At 30.3% G+C, this 21404-nt stretch overlaps 1 protein-coding gene across 1 annotated transcript in view; it reads right to left on the bottom strand.

Annotated features, from left to right (window-relative positions):
• Nucleotides 1-2085: 2085 nt before the first annotated feature.
• The window catches only part of LOC106468577 (translation elongation factor 2-like), a 54428-nt gene continuing 35109 nt past the window's right edge, over nt 2086-21404 (bottom strand). Inside the window, exons 9-15 of the mRNA XM_013929012.2 lie at nt 18930-19068; nt 16267-16386; nt 15106-15357; nt 10585-10794; nt 6454-6636; nt 3996-4128; nt 2086-2507 (exon numbers count right to left, since the gene is read on the bottom strand). Coding sequence (XP_013784466.1) covers nt 2314-2507; nt 3996-4128; nt 6454-6636; nt 10585-10794; nt 15106-15357; nt 16267-16386; nt 18930-19068 — 1231 coding nt within the window. The 3' untranslated portion in view covers nt 2086-2313. The remainder of the gene's footprint in view (nt 2508-3995; nt 4129-6453; nt 6637-10584; nt 10795-15105; nt 15358-16266; nt 16387-18929; nt 19069-21404) is intronic.

Genomic DNA, 21404 nt, shown 5'->3' with positions numbered 1-21404 from the left:
AAACAATTGGACCCAGAAGAAATAATAGTTCGAACCAAAACCCTAGCTTCATCTTATCCAAAATGACTTAAATACAGAACAATTGATTTCCAAAGTTAAGTATTACATACCAGACATGGAAAAGCCTAACATTGACGCAATTTAGTCTATGATAAAGAAAGATCTTCTAGAACTGACATTTCCAAATGTGGAAATTGCTCCAAGAATTATCTATTATGGTAATAAACTGCAGTAGGGAGCATTAACTTTTTAAGATAAACAAATATCAAAAATTAACTTTGAAACAGCATGCATCTAAACATGTTAAATGCATTATCTTTTAAAGCATTGAATCAGAAATTTTGGAAGAAAAAGAATAGTTAGAAAATAGACTTTTTGGCTTTTTTTTAATGTACTCAATATTGTTTTTTAATTTTATTATTTAAATGTATTTTATTTAACTTTTGTTTTGTTGAATTATTTCTTTAATTTTCAAAATATCCATGAAAAATAACCTTATAAATAACCTCACTAAAGATTTATTTTTGTTGTTCTTTATCAATATTCTATTATCCTGTTCTTAATTTTTTTTTATTTTTCAGCATAATTACTTCCCTGGGGAATAGTGGGGTGACTTACTTTTGAATCTTGTTTGTGAGATAGGATCCCCATCGGTGCTAGAGACCATAAAAGATCAAAAGACAGCCCTGCCAGGGATATCATTTTTCTAGGTTCTACACTGTTGTACCTTCTGTTCATTCTAACAACTGTTAGAACGGACTATTTTCTATCTCTCAGCGGGTAATAAATGCCTTAAAAATTGAACAATTAAATGCAATCTTTATATACTTTTTAATTCATCTCTGATTATTGTAACAGATAAGTTGGGTTAACAATTACAATGTTTAGCTGTTAACCTAGTTGTTGCAGGTAAGGGAAATGAAAGCTAATTCATTGATACTGCTTTAACTTTTCTGATTGTGATGGATGGTAAACACCAAACAAAATAGATTAAGTTAACAATTACAATGTTTTAGTAAAGAGTCTAGTCACTGTAGATAAGGGAAATGGTAGCTTTGTCTAACTTAGCATCGTTATATGCAAATGTCTATAAACTATGTTTTGGCTTAATCCATTATCAAGACTTGTACTGTTCCTTTCAGTTTATGCCTTCTTGTTTATGAAACAGAAAACTCACATTGTTTCAGTAAATTGTTTATTACTACTAGAAAATGAAGGTATTCCCTATTTCTAAAAATTATGACAAGTTGAATGCAAATGTTAAAAGTGTCAGATTTTCTTTATACATTGGTGAAAAGTATTTTGTTGAAAACTTTAATGTTCATTATATTACTGTGTTTTAAGAATGCCTGATGACTTTAATTTCATCGTAAGCCACAAAAAGTATTTTCAGTACTCGTAGGATCAGCACATATTTTAAATCAATAACAGACTTCAATTTTCGTCATATCAAAAATGACATAACCCCATTTCCCACAGAACACACTGGAGAATAAACTGCATGCAGAAGACAGATCTCTACTATTACCTAGCAAATTCTGTTACAAAGCCTACCAAGTTCTACCACTTTCAAGTGTCTTATTCAAGTTCCATTATATCTTGTCACCAGAAGTTCAGTGTATCCACTGTTTTCAGACCAAAAAAAAACTAAAGTACAAAACCAAATCAAATGTATAAAATATGCCCCACCTTTTCTTATATCCAACAACTAAACGTTCACTGAGAGATGTCCTATGGTACCAAAACAGCCCTCTAATCATTTATGCACTGATATTCCAAAATAGCATCTGTTGCTAACATCACTAAACATTATGCACAAGAAAAGCCTAACATCACTGCACGTGTAAAAAAGTATGTGGACAAGATATTGACAAATATGGAAGTATGCATAAAACAAGAAACAATACAAAAAAATGCATCCAAAAAATCTTAAAAAAGTGTTAAGAAACAGCACTAAATTATAGCCATCTTTTACTGTATAGAAAGTAAAAACATTATCAAAATGACATAATGAATAGATCATTTAAAGTACTGTTTCATTTCTAGTTGAAGTATTTTACTTTCCAAAGCTAAAGGCCAAGTATCTGCACAATAATTTTACAGGTTTTATTTTCAGCACAGAAGAAGCAAACTTTACAAATAAACTTAGTTGTACAAAAGTAAATTAAATTTGTTACTCTGATTGAAAACCTTGCCAAGTAGAACTCATAAAATTGCAAAGTTTTAAGATTACTCATGTAACCTTGAACTGCATGTTTTATTTGCACTTCACGTTTTGAAAAAAAAAAGTACAAACACTAAATTGCAGCAACTTTATAGTTTATCCAAATACTGGTCAAGTTCAGGTATAGCCTCTTTCAATCCTTTTCGTTTTCTAGTATCCATCACTATTTGCCAAGGGCGGGACTTGCCATCCATTGGGTCACCAGGTAAGATCTGCCAATGGTCAAATACACATTGAGGGAAGGCTTGACCTCCTGTGTTGGAGCGAAGATCAGCTGTGAAACCTGGAAAACAATATATTTCACTTTTTTCTTTGCTCACTTTCTGAAATAACACCAGGTAGCAAATTCTAAGAAAAAAAAAGTAAAAAAGGGCCCATCCACAAGTATTAACATTTGCCTCCTAGGCACAAAATATTATGAAAAAAAAATGGAGTTTCAACTACACAAAAATCATTATCCAAGACATTGTGTTAAAATGGGAGAAAAAACAAAAAGAGATCAGCTAAATGCATTTATACAACTGTTTTCTTAATGAAAAAATTTAGTGACCTGCAATTTTTAAATTCACTAGAATAGATCTCATAGGTTGTTATAATTAAGACAGAATGTAACATTTTAAGCATTTTTCAGAATTGTAAATTTAAGATAAAACTAACAGAGGTAAGGACTGATTACTGATGTCAAACAAAAATGTAAGATATTATGCATTATTGTGTAAAAAAAAATATCCATTCTATGCTTAAAGATTCTTTCAAATTTCAAAAACCCATTCTGATTGTTTACTTCTCACAGTGGACATACTTTACCAAGTTACATGAAACTCAATAAAATCTTACTAAATAATACATAGTTTCGGCTTAAAAAGATATAATTTGATTTACTTTTTCTGTCACTTTTACCCTGTAAAATTTACAAAAGTTTGTCCAGCCTTTGCAAGAAACATTAAAAATATTTCTTTTGATCTTTATTTTCTTGTTAATTAGAAAGTTCCATTTGATATCTCCAATCAGAACTGTAAAAAATTTCCTAATCCATGAGAACAGTTCAAGTCTTTTAAACTTTCCTTTAAATTCTGTGGTTCTTTTCTGCAGGAGCTATATCATTTTCCCACAAAACTATATATTACTTTTTATACTAGTTTATTCATGCTACATTGAAATTAATTTACAATTTGCTCTATCCAATACTACTTAAACTTTCCTTTCAAAGCTGACCTTCATTAGTTGTTCACATCACATGCTCTGAGGCTATAAAAGGGTGTGACAAAAGACTGTACAAATAAAATCAGAGAAAGAAAAGGAAAACACATGTGTGAAACAAAATCATAAGAATTAGATTCTAAAATAAAGGTAGTTTTTTTAGCAAATATAAGCCTATGCTTAGAGATGGTCAAAAAAGTCTAAAAAAAACTTTTGAAATAGTTAAATTATTATTTTGATATAAATGTTGAAATCTGATGTGTGGGTCTGCACACGGTACCTGAAAGGTTTTCACCTCTCCTGATAAAATGAACACATAATGTTTGCAATGGTTGAAATGCTATAGGTTTTAAAATAAGGTGAAAAATAACTTTTGCTTAGCTGAAGAAAAAATTACAATCCTTTTTTTTTACAATGATAGAAATATTTCACACAAATGGTATGGAATGCTATCAAGAAAAAACAAATCCTATGTTAATAGTTAAAACACTGACTAAACTAGAGGTAGCAAAAAATTCACCAAAAAGTTTGTGTTTGCCAAGCTAGTGAGTCAGATTTAAGGATTACTAACCAAACGACTCATTCACAGGCAGGTACGCCTTGACAATAAACATGGGAGTGCCTGTAATTTGGGCCTCTTCGAACACCATTCCTCTTCTGCGATTTAGTACTCCATAGATACCCCCAACAGCTACTTCAGGACACTATAAAAGTATATTTAAACAGTAAAGTATCAGCAGTCCACAATATGAAAATAGAACTTATTTTGATACTCTAAAGTAAACCCTATTTTGTGAAAGTGTCTTAGAAATTTACTTTTATACAAAGCATTCTAAAGCTGGACGAAAAAAACAAAACAAAATTAACTATCAACACAATTTAAAGTTATTATTACTTACTATATAATTTAACAAAGAACATATCCTATGAAATTATCTTTAATTTTACTAGTGTGTTGGAGTATGCTTGGGGTAATAATGCCAAACTCTTGAATGCTTCAATCAAGTACGAAATGGTATTGCAGACACTTTACTGGACATAGAAAACCAATTAATTAAATATTCCTAAGAGGTGCTCATTAAAAATAAATCTTACTTCGTTAAACATAAACTGTCAAAGGATTTTATATTGTACAAAACTGTTAGTAAAAGAGTAGGGGTTTCCATACATTTAATGTTGAAGAACTGCTTCCACTATTGAACTTAAAATTTATTTGATGCTCATGCATCTTTATATGATTATCTTGTAATATATAATCACACACACATACATATATATAAGAAATTATATAATTTGTCAAGGAAGTGCAAAAAAGTATAATTTTAAACACACGAGGATTTGGAATTTTATAATACAATGAAGAAAGGGAATTCCCCTTCAAACATCCTAAAGTTTACCAGTTTCAGGTAAGTAATGAAATATTAAAACATGGCATTTTTGTACCTGAAAATACACTTGACATAGACAGTTACCTATAATTGTAGCAATGAAAGAAACAGACCATACCTTATGTGCTTTTCAAGAAATATTTCCATTTTCTGTCTTTGCTACAGATGCTATTATGTTACATTTAAATTTGGTTTTATTTTTTGTATTTGTTCATCACATTTATAATGTACTGAATACCTACTATACTGTATATTACATTTTTAAATACAAATTATTTTTTGTTTTGTTTTCCCAAATAAAGGCTCAGCAAAGTAAAACAACTGACAGACATATTAATCTGAAATATCTGGGAAATAAAAAAAAACAATTTTAATTACATGCTATTTAGATTGCTAAGGCTTTCTTAATGATGGTAAAACTTACTTTCAACTATCTATTTCAACAGAAATAAATATCAGATTTATAACAAAATAATTATAGATTTTACTATCCACATCCAGTAAGATTCCAATCAAGATGTTTAATTAATCCATGTAATTTTCTTTCCCATCATTTTAGTCAGAAATTTTTTCTATCATGAAATTCAATATCCACTGACTGCCATCTTTAAGTTGGAAACACAGATTTCATGTATTAATTAAATGAACTTAATAATGGCACACCATCCTGTAACATTAGAAATGTTTCTGGAGAAGTGGAAACTAAAACTGGGCTGACAAGAACCTACAGATGCTAACCATGCAACTGCTTTAGCCTACTAAGCTACTACGAATACAGAGTTTTACAAACAATTTGGTATAACTCAAGATTCTCCCAAGTTCCACCATCCTTAATAACTAGCATTCATTCAAGACAAGATGGCATAGTAAACAAAATCATGTATATGATTATAAAAATGCCCAAATGAAAACTATTTTTTGCAATATTTCAGGAAGATGTCTTCCTGAAGCCAGTATATATTTACAGCATTAGAGAAGTTAGGCTAGGAAAGGTCAAGACTTTCCAAGCCTAACTTCTATGTAACAGTAGTATACTGCCTGATGGAAGGGTATTCCATTCAAAACATTAGAAAGAAATAATTCTAATTTAAATGTATGTACTAATCTATATTCATCTGAACTGTTTCTTCTTACATCTTTAGAGAAATACTTACTCATGTACCTGATAATAAACATGGTTGCAATTTAGTCCCACCAGGTCTCAGTTTTCACTGAAGAAAAATTTTAGTTGTTCGATAGTGAAACACCGTGAAAAAACTGACATATTTAGGTCAGAATGTAATCAAAGTTTTGCAATGCATTAAAATAAATTCTGAAAATCAAATAGTGGTTCCACTGGTCTAATAAATTATAAAGTAAATTTGGGTATTAGATATTTAGTGCAAAAAAAAAAAATCAATCTTAATGACACCCTGAACAATGCATGGAAGTTGAAAATGAATATTTATACTGTAAGAGAAAATGAGGCAATAAATAATTCATTATTAAATTGTATTTCCTATTTTGTTCAAGTATGTTGTAAACTGAAGATTTATAAACAATACTGTTTGAAATGATGCAGATAATCTCCAAAAGCACGGGCTACATATTCTTTACCCAGATATAATTTCTGTGTTTATTCAAAATGTACTAAACTCTTACCTGAATCTCCACCAAGTAGACAGGTTCCATGAGGCGAGGTTCTGCTGTAAGCATACATGCGTACAAACAGCGACGAGCTGTAGGGATGATCTGCCCCCCACCACGATGGATAGCATCAGCATGTAGGGTCACATCATAGATATTGAAACGAACTCCTCTCATGTTTTCCTCTGAAAGGACACTCTGCAAATAAGAATCATTTAAAATGAGATTCATGTAAAACCAACAGGAAGATTTTCCTAGACTACTGCATTAATAATTCTGAGTAAAAGAGAGAAGTACAACATCAATTTGGATAATTATTACAAGTTGCTGGTACTTATAACAGGATGGGAGGTCTCAACATGAAGTGATCAATGTCTAATTAAGGTCAGCTAGTGTATCAAGTAATAATTTCTATATGGTGGGTGACTTTCTTCTCATTTTACAGCTGTTGGTAGAGACAAGTGTAAGCAACTATGAACTACACATAGTATATTATAATTATGAAACATTATATCCCACAAAAGATTATTTGTTGTAAGAAGACCTATAGATTTAAATACTTTTCTGGTGGAAATTTTATCTTTTCACCAATTATATTAATCTTAATTGGTTTTGGATTTCTTATCTGTTAGTAAGAAGATATATAAAGCAAACTTTTCTGTAAAGTACACAGTTGCATTTATATCATAAACTACAACAGTGGTTCATGACAGGGTTCACCCAGGAATTTCACAAAAATTCTAATAGAACATATGGGCAAAAACCATCTTAAAAAGTGTACTTGTTCTAGAAACAAAACTCAATACCTTCTATCTCAATTGCTAAGGCTGCTAAAATATTGATAATAGCAAAAAAGTTGGTTTTCTGATTGTCAGACAAAATTCATATTATTCTTGTTTCATAAGCCTACAGAAAAAATGGCTATGAATATTTTATTCAAACCTTGGCAAACCTACTAAAGAAACTCCTTCGCAGGTAATCGGACTATTTTATGTTGGCTCTTGAAAGAGGAGAGATTCAGTCAGTCTTTTGTATTGCTACTGGCCAAATTTCTTTTTGAAGCCATTCAAGCATCAAAATCTATGCACAGCTACTAAACAAACTTCTGCTAAGGTTGTAGGGCTACTTTTAAGTTGATTCTTGAAAGTCAAGACTTCCATCCTCCAAAATTTAAGTTCTTATTTGCTACCAACATATGCTCTTCAAAACCATTCAAGTGTCACAGAAATGTAGAAGCCATTTAAGCACTGCTTTATACTGGTCGCAAATACTTCATTTTATTAAACAATGTGCATATTTATAACACTGTCTCCATCCTTATTATTACTGATTATAGTTTTACAAGCTGCTGCAGAAAAACAGCTACGAACATTTTAGTGAAACTTGGACAATAGTAATGAATGCAGTATTATGTCATAAAGTAGTTTTAAAATTAATTCAAGTGCCTTTATTTTTTGGCCCTGAAGAATTTCTCTAGGTTCTTCACTCTCTGCTATTGAAGAAAGCCAGTGTTTTACTAATGTGCACTAATTGGAAAATTATTTGTGCAACTTTTAGCACATTAATTGCAAACTGCCACAATGAGTATTTGTCATTTCTCAAGTTCGCTGTTCTTTATTGTTTCTCGAGTTCGCTGTTGTACTTTGTATCAACATGGTTTTCTGTGACTATTTCAGTGAATTTTCTAGCCGATTATCATAGTAGATTTCTCTACACTTTTGAGTTGCCATTTATTCCACTGTTTTTTGTAATTTGCTTGTTAAACGTTCAAGTAGGGACTCTATATATATATAAAGTAAACAAACTACGCTGTAAATAGTGTCTACATTATTTTCTCAAGCCACAAATCCCTATTTTGACTCCACTAAAACTGATTAGTGCTGTAGACACAGAGATAGTTTTTACCCTGTAGTTTGAAAGGGTGAGGTATGTAGATATATCTTCTCAATATCAAGTTGGTGGGTACAGCAAATATAACATTTCTCATCCTTTTACAGTTTAAATAAAGATACAGAATAGGAAGAAGTGTAAAATATAATCCTACATAATTTATGAAGATCTCATGTGCATTTATTTATGGATGAAAGTCTGTAAAAATGCAATAACAAATTATTAGGAAAATAACAAACCATATCACATCAGATACAGTTTTCTGATAAGCTAGGGTTTTTGACTGTCATCGAAGATAAACAAAAAATTACATATAATTAGGATAATTAACTAAACTTTTTGCTTGCATAGCATACATAAGTATACAGGATCAGTTTCTTTATCATCCTTTATACATATTTTGTATTTTATAGTCTACCTTTGTAACCTCCATGACAAAAAAATAAATAAATAAAATAAAGTACCAAAATATATTTAAGTTCATAAATAAGTTACAAGTACATAAATCAAGAGCAACATAATAAATTTCATAAATAATAAAACCATCAAACAGAAGTAAAATTAAGACTAATACTACAAAAGGGTATTTTATGATAAAGAATTCTGTCTAAAGGCAATATTTATCATATACTCACTAATAGTTTCCTATAAAACTGATGTTCAAGGCCAAAAGTTTGTTGAACTGAAGGTTTACGTAAGAAACAATAAAACAAAACATTCAGTTACAGCAGAACATGTAAAACCCAATTCACAATACTATGGAACAAAACTGCACTCTTAGTTCAACCTCATAACATTACAGCTTGAAATATCTGATAATCATTGGAAATAATAATAATAATAAAAAAAACAAGTACTAAATTGAGATGAAAGGCTATCAAGTCACTTAAATGATATATGGCATGACTTATTGCAAACAATGGCCAATTCTTTAGGTAACTAAGTGTTATAAACATGACGTGTAAAAAAAAGTATAAATATTGTTTTGTACCTAACTCCTACACATGATGCAGAAGTGCATCAAAATACGTCATGTAGTAAAGTGGAAGCTGTTGATGGCTATAATAAACGTTTAATTGTGTGAACATGAAGAATCACATGCTAATTATTTATTCAATTTTAGTAGGAATACAGAATTGAAAAAAAATTAACCGCCAAGAAATAATGGAAAGTATTTTCTTGCAAAAAAGTTGACACTTCGATTGTATAGTTGAGCAGCAATAGAATTTCATTGTTAAAAAAGTTTTTAAAATTCATTTAATATAAAAAAAACTTTATTTAATGTTATAATTAACCTTCTTTGATGTGTTTGTTTCATCATAAAAATTTAATTATTGAAGTAAGTTATTTACCAATAACTAAAAACGTGTGGAATATACATGCAGATCAATGCATCTGTGATACTGTAATTTTCAATCAGTCAGACTAGCTAAACTTACTCTGCATGAGACAAACACATAGGTGTGATTGAAATCCATAAAGTAGAAGATACAAAATGTAAATACAATGTGCATAGATTATGTGTATGGTTACTTCCCACTTGAGGTAAGATCTGCAAGATGCATGTTTTTAAAACATGAGAAAGAGTGGAGTGTCCACAAGCCCCCAGGCAGGTTTCAAGTAGAGACAGTAGAGGGTGAGGAAGCATAACCTCTTGAAACTCGTGCATTTTCAATAAATTAGAAAGAAAATTAATTGCTCAAAATAAACATTAATATGTTCCCAATGTCCAATAACTACTGAAAGTTCCACCTTTTTGTTTTTAACCAGGTCAATGATAAACAAGGTTTATTACACCCTCGTCCGTTTCTTTTACTCTTGCCTTGTTGCCTTTTTCTCAATTTGTCACCTAGAGTGCACATCCTATCCCATTGAAACAATGAAAGCATCCACTACTGTATTTGCAAAAATATTAGCACATGAATATCATCACATTGAACAGCCAATTTTACATTTTACCAACAACTGATTGTCTTAACCTATACTATATGTCATTGGCTTGATACTGACATTTGGTCAATCAAATGTGGTATGTCATGAAGATAAAGAACAATACAATCCAAACCTGCCCCATATGCCATCTACATATTGAACAGCAGGTTAACAATCAATAGTACTACCCCCCCCCCAAATTTTCACATGAATAATAAGACCCATCCACACTAATAACAGATTCCAGGTATGTTTTCTTACTTTCTACATTTAGCAACATAAACTTTGAAATAAACAAATCTAAGTTACAAAAAAATACTTTGCCTCTTTTGTTGCCCACTGGAAGCCAGCAACAACAGAATCCTTGATTTCATTCAAGTACTGAACTCCCTTGGTGCAGTCCACGAGTAGGTTTGGTCCATTACCCTCAGGCCCAAAGGCCCATATTTTTCTTGCTTCTGTGGCATCCCAGCCATACTTTTCTGTCAGGTAACGACCACGTGCTTTGAAGTCGTCTTTGTGAGTTACCTTACCCTAAACAGAGAAAATGACAAACAGTAAATCTCAAAGATGCCATTTTTTTTAATCCCTTCAAAGTATTATATATATATATCAGTTTTTAAATTGCCCCACAATAAAAAAACTGTTTTCTGGAATTAAATGTACATTTTAAAAACTGCCAAATAAGATACTGGTGTGTCAAGTACCCATTTAATTTTGAAACAAAGTAGCAAAAAAAAAGTTTTAAATCTTTGCTGAACAGTTTTACCCAACACTGAATATACAGAAAAATGACGTTTTGGTTGTAGTGCTAATAGTATAAATGCTTAATTTTATCACAATCTGTGAGTACACCTGCATATCAAATTTCAAAACTTAATTAAAAATAAAAATTTAACTATTTAAACAATTTTTAACTTGAAATAATTTACCATTTTTAATATTTATTTAGTGCAACTTGCAAAGAAGAATTACAACAAAATGCCAAATTTGTACTTCTGCCCAGCTTCAACAATCCTCACCTGTCAATAATGCACTTATTGGATTTTGTATCATTTTTCTGCTCATCTCTAAGCTCAAGTTTATATTTGCTAAGAAACTATCATCCCTTGTGAATATAATTAGTCATATGTGTTATCTCTCATGATTTACCTTCTCTGTTTGAAGTTTTATTATTAACTACAATCCTTCAAGTTTTTATGATGTCATACCAGGTGGTCTGAACAATCACTGACGCAGCAGAGCTTTGAAAATATATACAGGCAAAGTAAAATACCACTGGATAGACCAGATTATAATACTCTTAGGTTCATATTCATACATACAATAGCCAAATGTATGTGTCTTGTCCCTCTGTCTCCTGAATGGTTAATCATGGGAAAAATAATTAGTTATCAAAATGCTTCTTTTCAAGAGGTCATTACATGAAAATTATTCATATTTGGCAATTCCAAAATTTCACATCAATCCATCAGTCTTCGTAGGTGCTGAATGGTCGATCAGAGAAAAAACTTAAGAACAAAAATGTTTATTTTTGTTAGGGAATTTTAACCCTACCCAAAATTTGTAACAGAAATAAATCATGTACAATTTATCCTTTTTTACCACCTTCATAAATTCTTCACTTTACAACATGGCTTTCTAGCTTCTATGAGAAGTAACAAAATATTTTGAAAGGCTTAGAGATATCCTTATCTAAGTATGTTATTAAGCATCACCATGTTACAGTTAACCAACTTAATATAAGCCCCAAAGTTGTAGAGTAAGAAAAAAGAAAAACTTCCCACACTTCAGTGTAGGTTAAATTAAAAGCTACAAAAACAAAATTAAAAAACTCAATTTTAAAAACAAAGACACAGCCTAGTTTACACACACAGGACTTCCTCCATCTACCAATTGAAAGAAACATTTGGAGATAGCAATTTGAATGCAAAAAAATGCATAAAGAGAGGTATATAATTGTTGTTCGATTTATACGTATATATATATATAGTATTTTCATGTCGGTTTATATACATAGATGATTTTATTGTACCATGTTGAATAAATCGACTTGAATTAAATACTTCTCCTTTGACACTTCTTACAGAAATAACTGTCAAAAGCACTTACTTTGGTAGTAGTAGTCTTTTCTGGTGCTCAGTAAAATCACAAGAAATGGTGGCATACATTAGAAAAATCCTCATGGTTACTTTGCAAACCTGAGAGCTCTATTTTGCTGGATGCACCCATTGCATCGAAACCAAAACATTTCTGACACACAATGCATTACAGTGTGCTTAAAAACAAAACAAATGTAATGCAGTCTTTCTTATTGAAATAACAAGTGTAATGACACAATATGGTTGTAAACAACTCACTAGACAATCTTATGGAATATATGCTATGATCCAAGGTAATAGGTGGACTATACATTTTTTTTTATTTAATCATCACTATTTTTAGGAAATTTTCCATTGAATTCTTCCAACAGGCATCTGCTAGTCTAATATATAAAGTGGTGTGAGCAGTAATTAATGGATTAGAGAGAATAGACAGAGCTACTCAAAGATGAACAAAGGAATCTTATAGGAAGTTTAGAAGACATTGGAAAAATTCACATATCTGTGAATTTTCTTAGGTTTTTTTGGATGCTCTTTTTTTTTTCCTAAAAAAGTTTCTACATTAACTTATACTTATTTGAAAGCTACATGAACTTTTTTCTATGACAAGAAATCAAGTAAGCTTGCTTTGGTTTAGAGAGTATGATAGATCATGGCAGAATATTCCGGTAATCTAAATCCTTGGTTATTGAATATCATTGTTAAGTTTATGATATTCACACAACATCAATATATAAAATAACTTATCATTTAATGAAAATAAAAAATATTTATTTAGATATAAACCAATTTAAATATCAATTGTATTAGCAAAAATACTATCACTTAACCTGACAAAGGTAATGATGACTATGAAACATTATATCTCAGTCACCAAAAAATATTTGCCAGTTTTCATTTTCTTATGATTGATTTTTATAAACAATAATATTCAATAAAAAGGATTTGAGTCATATGAATAGTTTGTCATAGCTTTTCATACTCACTAAACCTATATAAACTTTCCTGTTGTCATGTCACAGAACAAACTTTTTCTGCCTTTCAAATAGATACAAGTTAAACATTCTCAGAAAGAAAAAAAGTTGAAAAAACTGAAAACATTTCCCAGATCTGAGGTTTGTTCCCAACTGTTGTAAACTTCCCTCTATATCCCTTTGTTCAATCTTACAGAGGCTCCAGGTAGCCAATATTTTAACAAACCATAATCATGGTGTCAGAAAAACATGTAGGTTCAAGAAGTCTTGATACAAGATGATAAAAAACCATATAACCCAAGCACATTCAAAAGGTGAACCTTTCTTCTTAAGGGGGAAACTGGGAATGGTGGTGTAACCAAATAAGTGACATATAAAGGGAGTTGAGTGATGTCATGAAGGTCACTTATGCTTCCAGGAAGTGTTTTGTATATTTTTCAATGTACTGTTGTAAGTGTCTCTCGTTTCTGGTGCAAAACGACTGGAAAATTAGTGTTATGTAAAAAGGAGTTAGAGACGTTTTGCTTTAGAAACGGTCAAGAAAAACTATACTCAAGTGTTGTTAAAGTAAAATAAAGGTGACACATGGAGACTGACTGAAAAAGAAATGTTAATCAGATCAATCTGTAAAGACAGGCACGGAAAGTTATCATAACGTATTAGAAAGTTTAGTTGCAAACATCGAGAGTTCACACAACATGAAAAAAATAAAAATTATTTTTCTTACAGAGAACAAACCAATGATGGGAGATTACTGATTCCAGGATTTAGATTTCTTCCAACAGGTTAAACAGTATTTAGATTAGCAATCTAATAAGATTCTTTTATCTCTCTATCAGCTTTAGTTTTAAAGTCGGTTTCAATGTTGATGAGAGTAACATCCTTAATAGAATGACCGGGTTAGTTAAGTGTTGAACAACAGAGAGATCTTTTTCGGTGTTAATAGAAGACTTTTGGTTGGTGAAATATTCTCTAAGAGTTGTTTGTGTATGTCCTGCATACTGGTGATTACATTTTTTTTACACTGTATAAGGTAAATGGTTTTCTGTGTTCCACAAGTGATTTCTTTATAAATTATAAAGTTTCTCTGCTTTGCTTGTCAGAAAAAAAAAGAGTCAATAGTTTTTATGAACTTGCAGGTTTGACAACCAGCTTTATTACACATGACAATCATCCTTTGATTGGGTGTAATTCACTTTTGCATGAACAAGGATATTTTTTAGACTTCTGCTTTCCTGGAAGGAGACAACAGGAACTTCAGGAAATATCTGTTTAAAGCAATCATTCAGTTTTAGAAGATGAAAATGTATTTTCAGAATGTGCAAAATGCTTCTGAGTTTAAAGTGATAGGTAATAACTTAGGGAATTTAGAAGATTCAATGCTCAAGTACCTACATGAACACTTAACTTTTCTTAATAAACACCCAATCCTTTCAAAATCCATCAGTGGAGCAAAAATAAAAAAATGTTATACCTATGACCATTTCTCTTCCCAAATTTGTCTGATTCCTGATAATTCACTTTGTCACTAATGACCTGAAATAATCCAATAAGAATGCTGAAGACTGTTTCTCAGAACCCAAAAACACAACAGCACACATCTTTTTGAAAATTCATATGCTGGTGTTCACTCAACACCTGAAAGGTGCAAGGCAGTTCTGATCCAGTTGCACTTTTTCAGTAAACATAATTAGAATTAGAATTTTTCAAACTATTAATTCCCAAAATTTACAATCATAGCATAAACTGGAAAAAAATATTAGTCTTACACTATCAATGTCCTCTGGTAAACCATCAGAAAGTTGGTTAGCCTTCATGAACAACCTGTTGTGCTTATTTGGAGACTTTGAAAGACACGTAATTTTGGACTCTTCAGAGACAGTTTCACGATAAGACACCACTGGGTCAGTTTTCTTTAACGGAATTCCAGCATGATCTTCCTCCAAATCTTTCAGGCAGATTTCTAAGTGCAATTCCCCAGCTCCAGCAATAATGTGTTCCCCTGATTCTTCAATAATGCACTAAGAGTAAAATTAGTTAAATAGTTGAAAAATTTTTTTATTTACACATTTCTCAAAACTTTAATATGAAGTCTGTTAAATGCTACAATTTTTTCAGTTAAGTTCCAATAAGAGTTAAGCTGGAAACTTAAAGGCAAAACCAGTATCACTGAAATGTTACTGTACTATTTTTCTTTTGCAGATTACAAATTTTTAACAATTACATATTTCAAGTGTGTGAAAACTAGGAGAAAACCATAAAAATAGGAGAAAACCATAAAAATAGGAGATATCCATTCCAATGATATTCATAAGCCCTTTCATAGCATAAAAGCAATTTTTAGCAACATTACTTTTTACTTTAAAACTTATCTTTACATGACTATTGAACACCCAGTATAAAATACATCACATTACAAACATCAAACATTACCTCTAAAGTACTCATCAAATATTATGAGCAGTTATTATACACTCTCCAAGATGATGTATGATGTATAACCAAAAATTCAATTACCATGACAGATACAGAATGAAAATAACATTTCACAGTGACAGAATCATATCAACACATTTCTGTGATTCCTACAGAAGTACATTCACTGAATTCAAGTCAGAATTAAAGTTTATTACAAATACATAAAGGCCAGTTTAAAAAGCAGCAGCTAAGTTACTGTTAATGTAATTAAAATTTGGCAATTCAAATTTAATTTGTTCACTGCTTGACAAAAACAACTATAATTCCCTGTGTTTATGTGAAATTTTTAAAGAAACTTCACTTTTTTTTCATTTACATAAGAAATTAACTATACACAAGCAAATTAAACATAAAAAGATATGCATAGTTTGAAAATACAACTCAAAATATCCAATAGCAAAAAACCAAACCTTATCTTGTAAGTTAACCTTAATTAATAGAATAAATAATACCTGAACCATTGGATCAGACTTAGCTAGACGCTTCAGACCTTCTACAAGTTTGGGTAAATCAGCAGGATTCTGTGGTTCAACAGCAACTCGAACAACGGGACTTACTGAGAACTTCATCACCTAATTTTAAAACCAAAACGTAACCGAATTCAAAATATTGCAATTTAAAAGATGCATTACTAACTGAAAATTTAATGGTTTCTTAACAAGTGAATACAAATCCAGAAACAGTATATTAAAAGTGCAGTTTCTAGTACTACTACTACTTAACTTGCACTCTTTGTTCCTTATATAACAAGTACAATAATAGAAGTTTCAGTAAACATTCTATAGAAAAAACTAGTCAGTGCACCAAGGCAATAATAATTTATATAAAACAAGTTGTTCTTAAGCAACTGTTTCATCTAAAATAAGTTATAGAGATCCCATACTTTCAGAACCTGAACAATAAAACTGACTTTGTAGCACTTTATTTTAAATCTTCGATTTAGAAAATATGATCTATTTAAATACAAAAATATTCACATGTAGTTTATTGAAAGCTTCTAAGGTTATGATTTAAGTTCACATAAAATGTGTAATATTAACCTTCTCACTACTGACTCGGTAAATTACACCAATCACGTAACCCCAAAATGACCAAAATTTCCATAATATAAATTTTAATGTTTTGTGTATCTTCATGAAATTTTGCAAGCTTTCATTAAACTTTACATGTCTTTTGTATATATATAAAAAAAAAATTAGAATTTTTAATAAAATATTGTTACAAAAATTTATCCGTGAATATATGGAGTCAGATTATTGACTGCTCCAAGTGCAAAGTGTTTTTCATTTTAAGATTAAAAATGCTTTTATTCATCTGAAAAATGTCAAGTTTCATTTGTGAATTCTTTAAATTCTTCTAAATAAAGATCAAACATTTTTTTCAGTAGTACCTTATATTTTATCTGTTATTTTCTCTACCCTAACTTTATACCCATTTGGTCAATTAAAACAACCTCATAACCATCATTATTCATCTGAAAATTGTCAAGTTTCATTTGCAAATTCTTTAAAATCTCCTAAATAAATATCCAACATTTTTTTTCAGTAGAACCTCATTTTTATGTTATTTTTTCTATCATAACTTTATACCAATTTGATCAATATCATAACCACCGTAAAAAAAGGAACAGAATAAATCTATATTACCCTTCTTTTTTTTTCTAGAATGGCTGCAAATTGTAACATGAAACTAAAACTGTTTATCCTAAACAGCTTAAAGCTCGTAACAGTATAAATCTGTTTGTATATAATTTTATTGTTTTATTTTCCTTTGAACCATGCCTAACAAATAACCCTGCCAAACAAGTTGTAAATCCCTTGGCAAACTAATAGCTCACCTCACTGTACTGAATGACGTAGCACAAGAGCTGTTCATGAGCATACCTTGTGAAGAATACAAAAAATGTTTTTTCATTATCTTGCCTATTCTAACTAATAAGTGTATAATGTTTACATTTTAGTCTCTTTTATAATGATAAATATACACACATAACTGATTTGTTTTGAATTTTGTGCAAACCTACAAGAAGGTTATCTTCATTAGCCATCCCTAATTTAGCAATGATAGACTAGAGGGAAGGCAGCTAGTCATCACCATCCACCAACAACTCTTGGGCTACTCTTTTACCAACAAATAATGGGATTTACCATCACATTGTAATGCCTCCACGGCTGAAAGGGTGAGCATGTTTGGTGTAACGGATTCGAACCCGCGACCCTCAGATTGCGAGTAGAATGCCTTAACCACCTGGCCATGCCGGGCCACAGAATAATAACATTCAAAAAGCAAACAATGTCCTACAACTATTATAATACTTTTTCTGGCTTTCTAACTGTGCAATAGAGCCTTCAAAAATATAGCCAAACTCATTGGTGTGATTCCCATGAGAATAAATTTGAAACTGAACAATGAAATAGATAATGCCCTGTACAGGCAACAATGTAATATAGTATGCCATTTGATAGATTAAAATTTTGGCTTTCTATTAGTAATAAATAATATAATATAAAACATCAGAAAGAATGTGACAGATGAGGATGGCAAATGAGTATGATTTTCTAGTTTATAGCTCCATAAACAAATAAGATTGAAGGCAACAAGTTATTCTTTGCCTTAGTAATATCTATATTATGAGTAATTTACATTAAATTCTGTACTTCTTGTATAGGTGATTAATAAATTAAGAGAAGAGCAAAGTCCTAGAAAGCAAATGTCAATTCTTATACTAGATGAGATTGAGGATTTCTTTAAGCATTTTCTTCTAAAAGTAAGAACTCAATACTTATATATTTGAAATTTAATTAATTAACTATGTTGTATACAATGATAATAAAGTAGTTTAATTAAATTTTGAATGTAATGCACTAAAAAGTTGTGAAATGTGCACTTTGACCTGTCCATAGCGAGAGGGTTAAATACTTTGTTTTTTTACATTTTACAGGGATGATTCATCTTAGTTTAAGAAACACTCATTATACTTAAAAGACTCCAGAAAGAAAACATATTTGTTTCTATAACAAATAATTACTGTTATTAACAAGGGCATAATGTACTCTTCACTCCCACAATAAATTTCTGTTTACATCTACAATATAATTATGATGTGGTAACTTACTCTCATGTTGTGGGCTTCTTTGAAAGTTGTAATGGTACCTGTTTTTACTAAAAATTGATCAACACCAACAAGTCCACAGATGTTTCCACATGGCACATCTTCAATAGGTTCTACATAACGACCCATCATAAGAATGGTTCTAGAAAGCAAATTCCTCAATTTTAACCCAATCCATACTTTGTAACAATAAAAACTGAAATAAGTCATGCATAATCTATCCTTCTTTACCACCTCCACATATTCTTTACTTTACATACCATGTAAAGAAGTAACAAAATATATGTAAAGAAGTTACTGTCAGAAGTAACAAAATATTTTGATATGCTCAGAGAGACTCTTATCCACGTATGTTATTAGGAATCACCATGTTACAGTCAACTAACTTTACTCTTTCGAGACGGGTCAGGGGTGAAAGGCCATGTCATCTCGTCTGTTGACTCAAATTCAAAGTTTCATGAATTTATGTCAATAACTTTAGTATCAAACTGTAGATTATAATTTAAATTTTAGTACTATATATCATTAAATTTCTTAATTTAAAAGCTAGAATATCAAATAAGAAGGTATTATCTTTTCTATTTGCTAAGATATTGCTCATGTAATAAATCAAAAACGGTGGCACCCTGCTCATCTCTTTCCACTTACTTCTATATATGACATGAATAACCAATCGAAAAGTGAGAATATCCCCCTAGTGGCTTTCTCAGCCATTTTAACGGGCTTGATGCCATTCCTTACTTTTGAACCAATATTTTAAGGAGGTAGGGTGTGTCTTTAGTCTGCTCAATATTTCATATTTTGAGACCAAAATATATCTTAGTTACTATGCTTGATAAATTATAGTGGAATTCTATGGTATTGATGCAGTAATTTATGATTTTTTTAGTTATTCAAAAGTATATATAAAACCCCAAAAAAAATATTTTGTTTCATATCCTTGATGTGCAAAATTTTAGGCTTAGCAACCTACGTCAAGCAGCAATTGAGTACAAAGGTCTTAACTAGACGAGATAATTGTTTGCTTTACTTCTTTATTTACTGTTCAATGTTTTAAGAAAAATAAGTTTAAGAACTTATTTCAAAATAGCAATAATCCATATACATATATAATGTATAATAATTGAAACATGACTGTATTTTACAAAATATTAGTCTACTAAAACACAGCCAAGTTACTTTGTATAGACCAAAGGTCAATTTTATGTTATTTGATACGGTGACACGAGTTCATGTTAGCCGTGTCATTGTAACTTCTGTATTGTTAGCCAGGCATGGCTGAAAGGTCAATATAATACAAATAATAAATATATAATGTTATGAGATTTAAGCTATTTAGTCTAACCATTTATGTTTTTGCATTATAATTTGTGTTCATTCTAGAATGAGAGAGGAAAAATTTATATTTATTCCCTAATTTTTTTATGGTGGTTGCGAGATATCAGTCAAATCTACCGAATCCATACAGAGATTAATTACTCAAAATATAAAGTTTTTTCTTAAGAAATGCTTGATAACTATCTGGATATTATAAAGACTTTGCATGTGAAATTTCAAAATTTTCTGATGTATAAAAGCATTTTTATCTTAAAATGAATATTACTTTACATGATACATAGGCAACATGCAAAAAGACAAAAAGTTATAGTATGAAAACTATAACAAGCACAAAATGGTTATGCTGAAAGATTGAATAAAGGTCCCAAATTTGTAGAACAAGAAAAAATAACTTCTCAAATTTCAATACAGGTTAGAAAAGTTACAAAAACAATATTTAAAACTCAATTTAACAACAAATGCACAGCCTAGTTTACAAACATGTATCTACAAAATATAAGTCAATAAAGTTTAATGCATGGGCTTTGTCAAAACGACCAACTTTGTAATTACATTACTGAGTGTATCTTTGTGAAATTAGGCAAGCTTTTAAGAAAATAAAATTTTTAATAAAGTATTTATAGCAAAGATTTGACTGTGAATTTCCAAAACCTATATTAATTAAATCTGAGAGAAGATAATTTTCATACTAAGAATAAAAATACTCTTCATCTTACAGTTTTAATATTTTATTTGCATAAGCTCTAAAACCTTCTAAATAAATATTAAGTTTTTTACAGGAAAAGTTTATATTTTATTTGTTATTTTCCCTACCCTAACACTAACTCTAGCTAAATCATGACAGAACAGTAAATAAAAGTTTGAAAATAAAATGGACAATACTCTACTTTAATGACTTTAATGTTTTTCATTTTCTAATATTCAAAATTTTATTTCTTTACATTTTCATGGTTACTTTAATTCTAATTTCATTGTATGAAACTCTGCACTCAAATGTGTAGCTAACTAGCCCTAGTTTTTTCTCAAAGTTTACGACAAAAAAAAAGATGTACCTTTCAAATATAATGTCCAAAAACAAGTATAATTTAACTGCCTTTCTAAATAAGCTATAAACAGGTTAAAAAATCATTAATATTATAA

Source organism: Limulus polyphemus, unplaced genomic scaffold, assembly GCF_000517525.1.
Source record: "Limulus polyphemus unplaced genomic scaffold, Limulus_polyphemus-2.1.2 Scaffold3061, whole genome shotgun sequence".
In the NCBI taxonomy this organism is placed as follows: domain Eukaryota; kingdom Metazoa; phylum Arthropoda; class Merostomata; order Xiphosura; family Limulidae; genus Limulus; species Limulus polyphemus.
The sequence above is the reverse complement of the archived record's forward strand: the minus strand, read 5'-3'. Positions and strand labels throughout refer to the sequence as shown.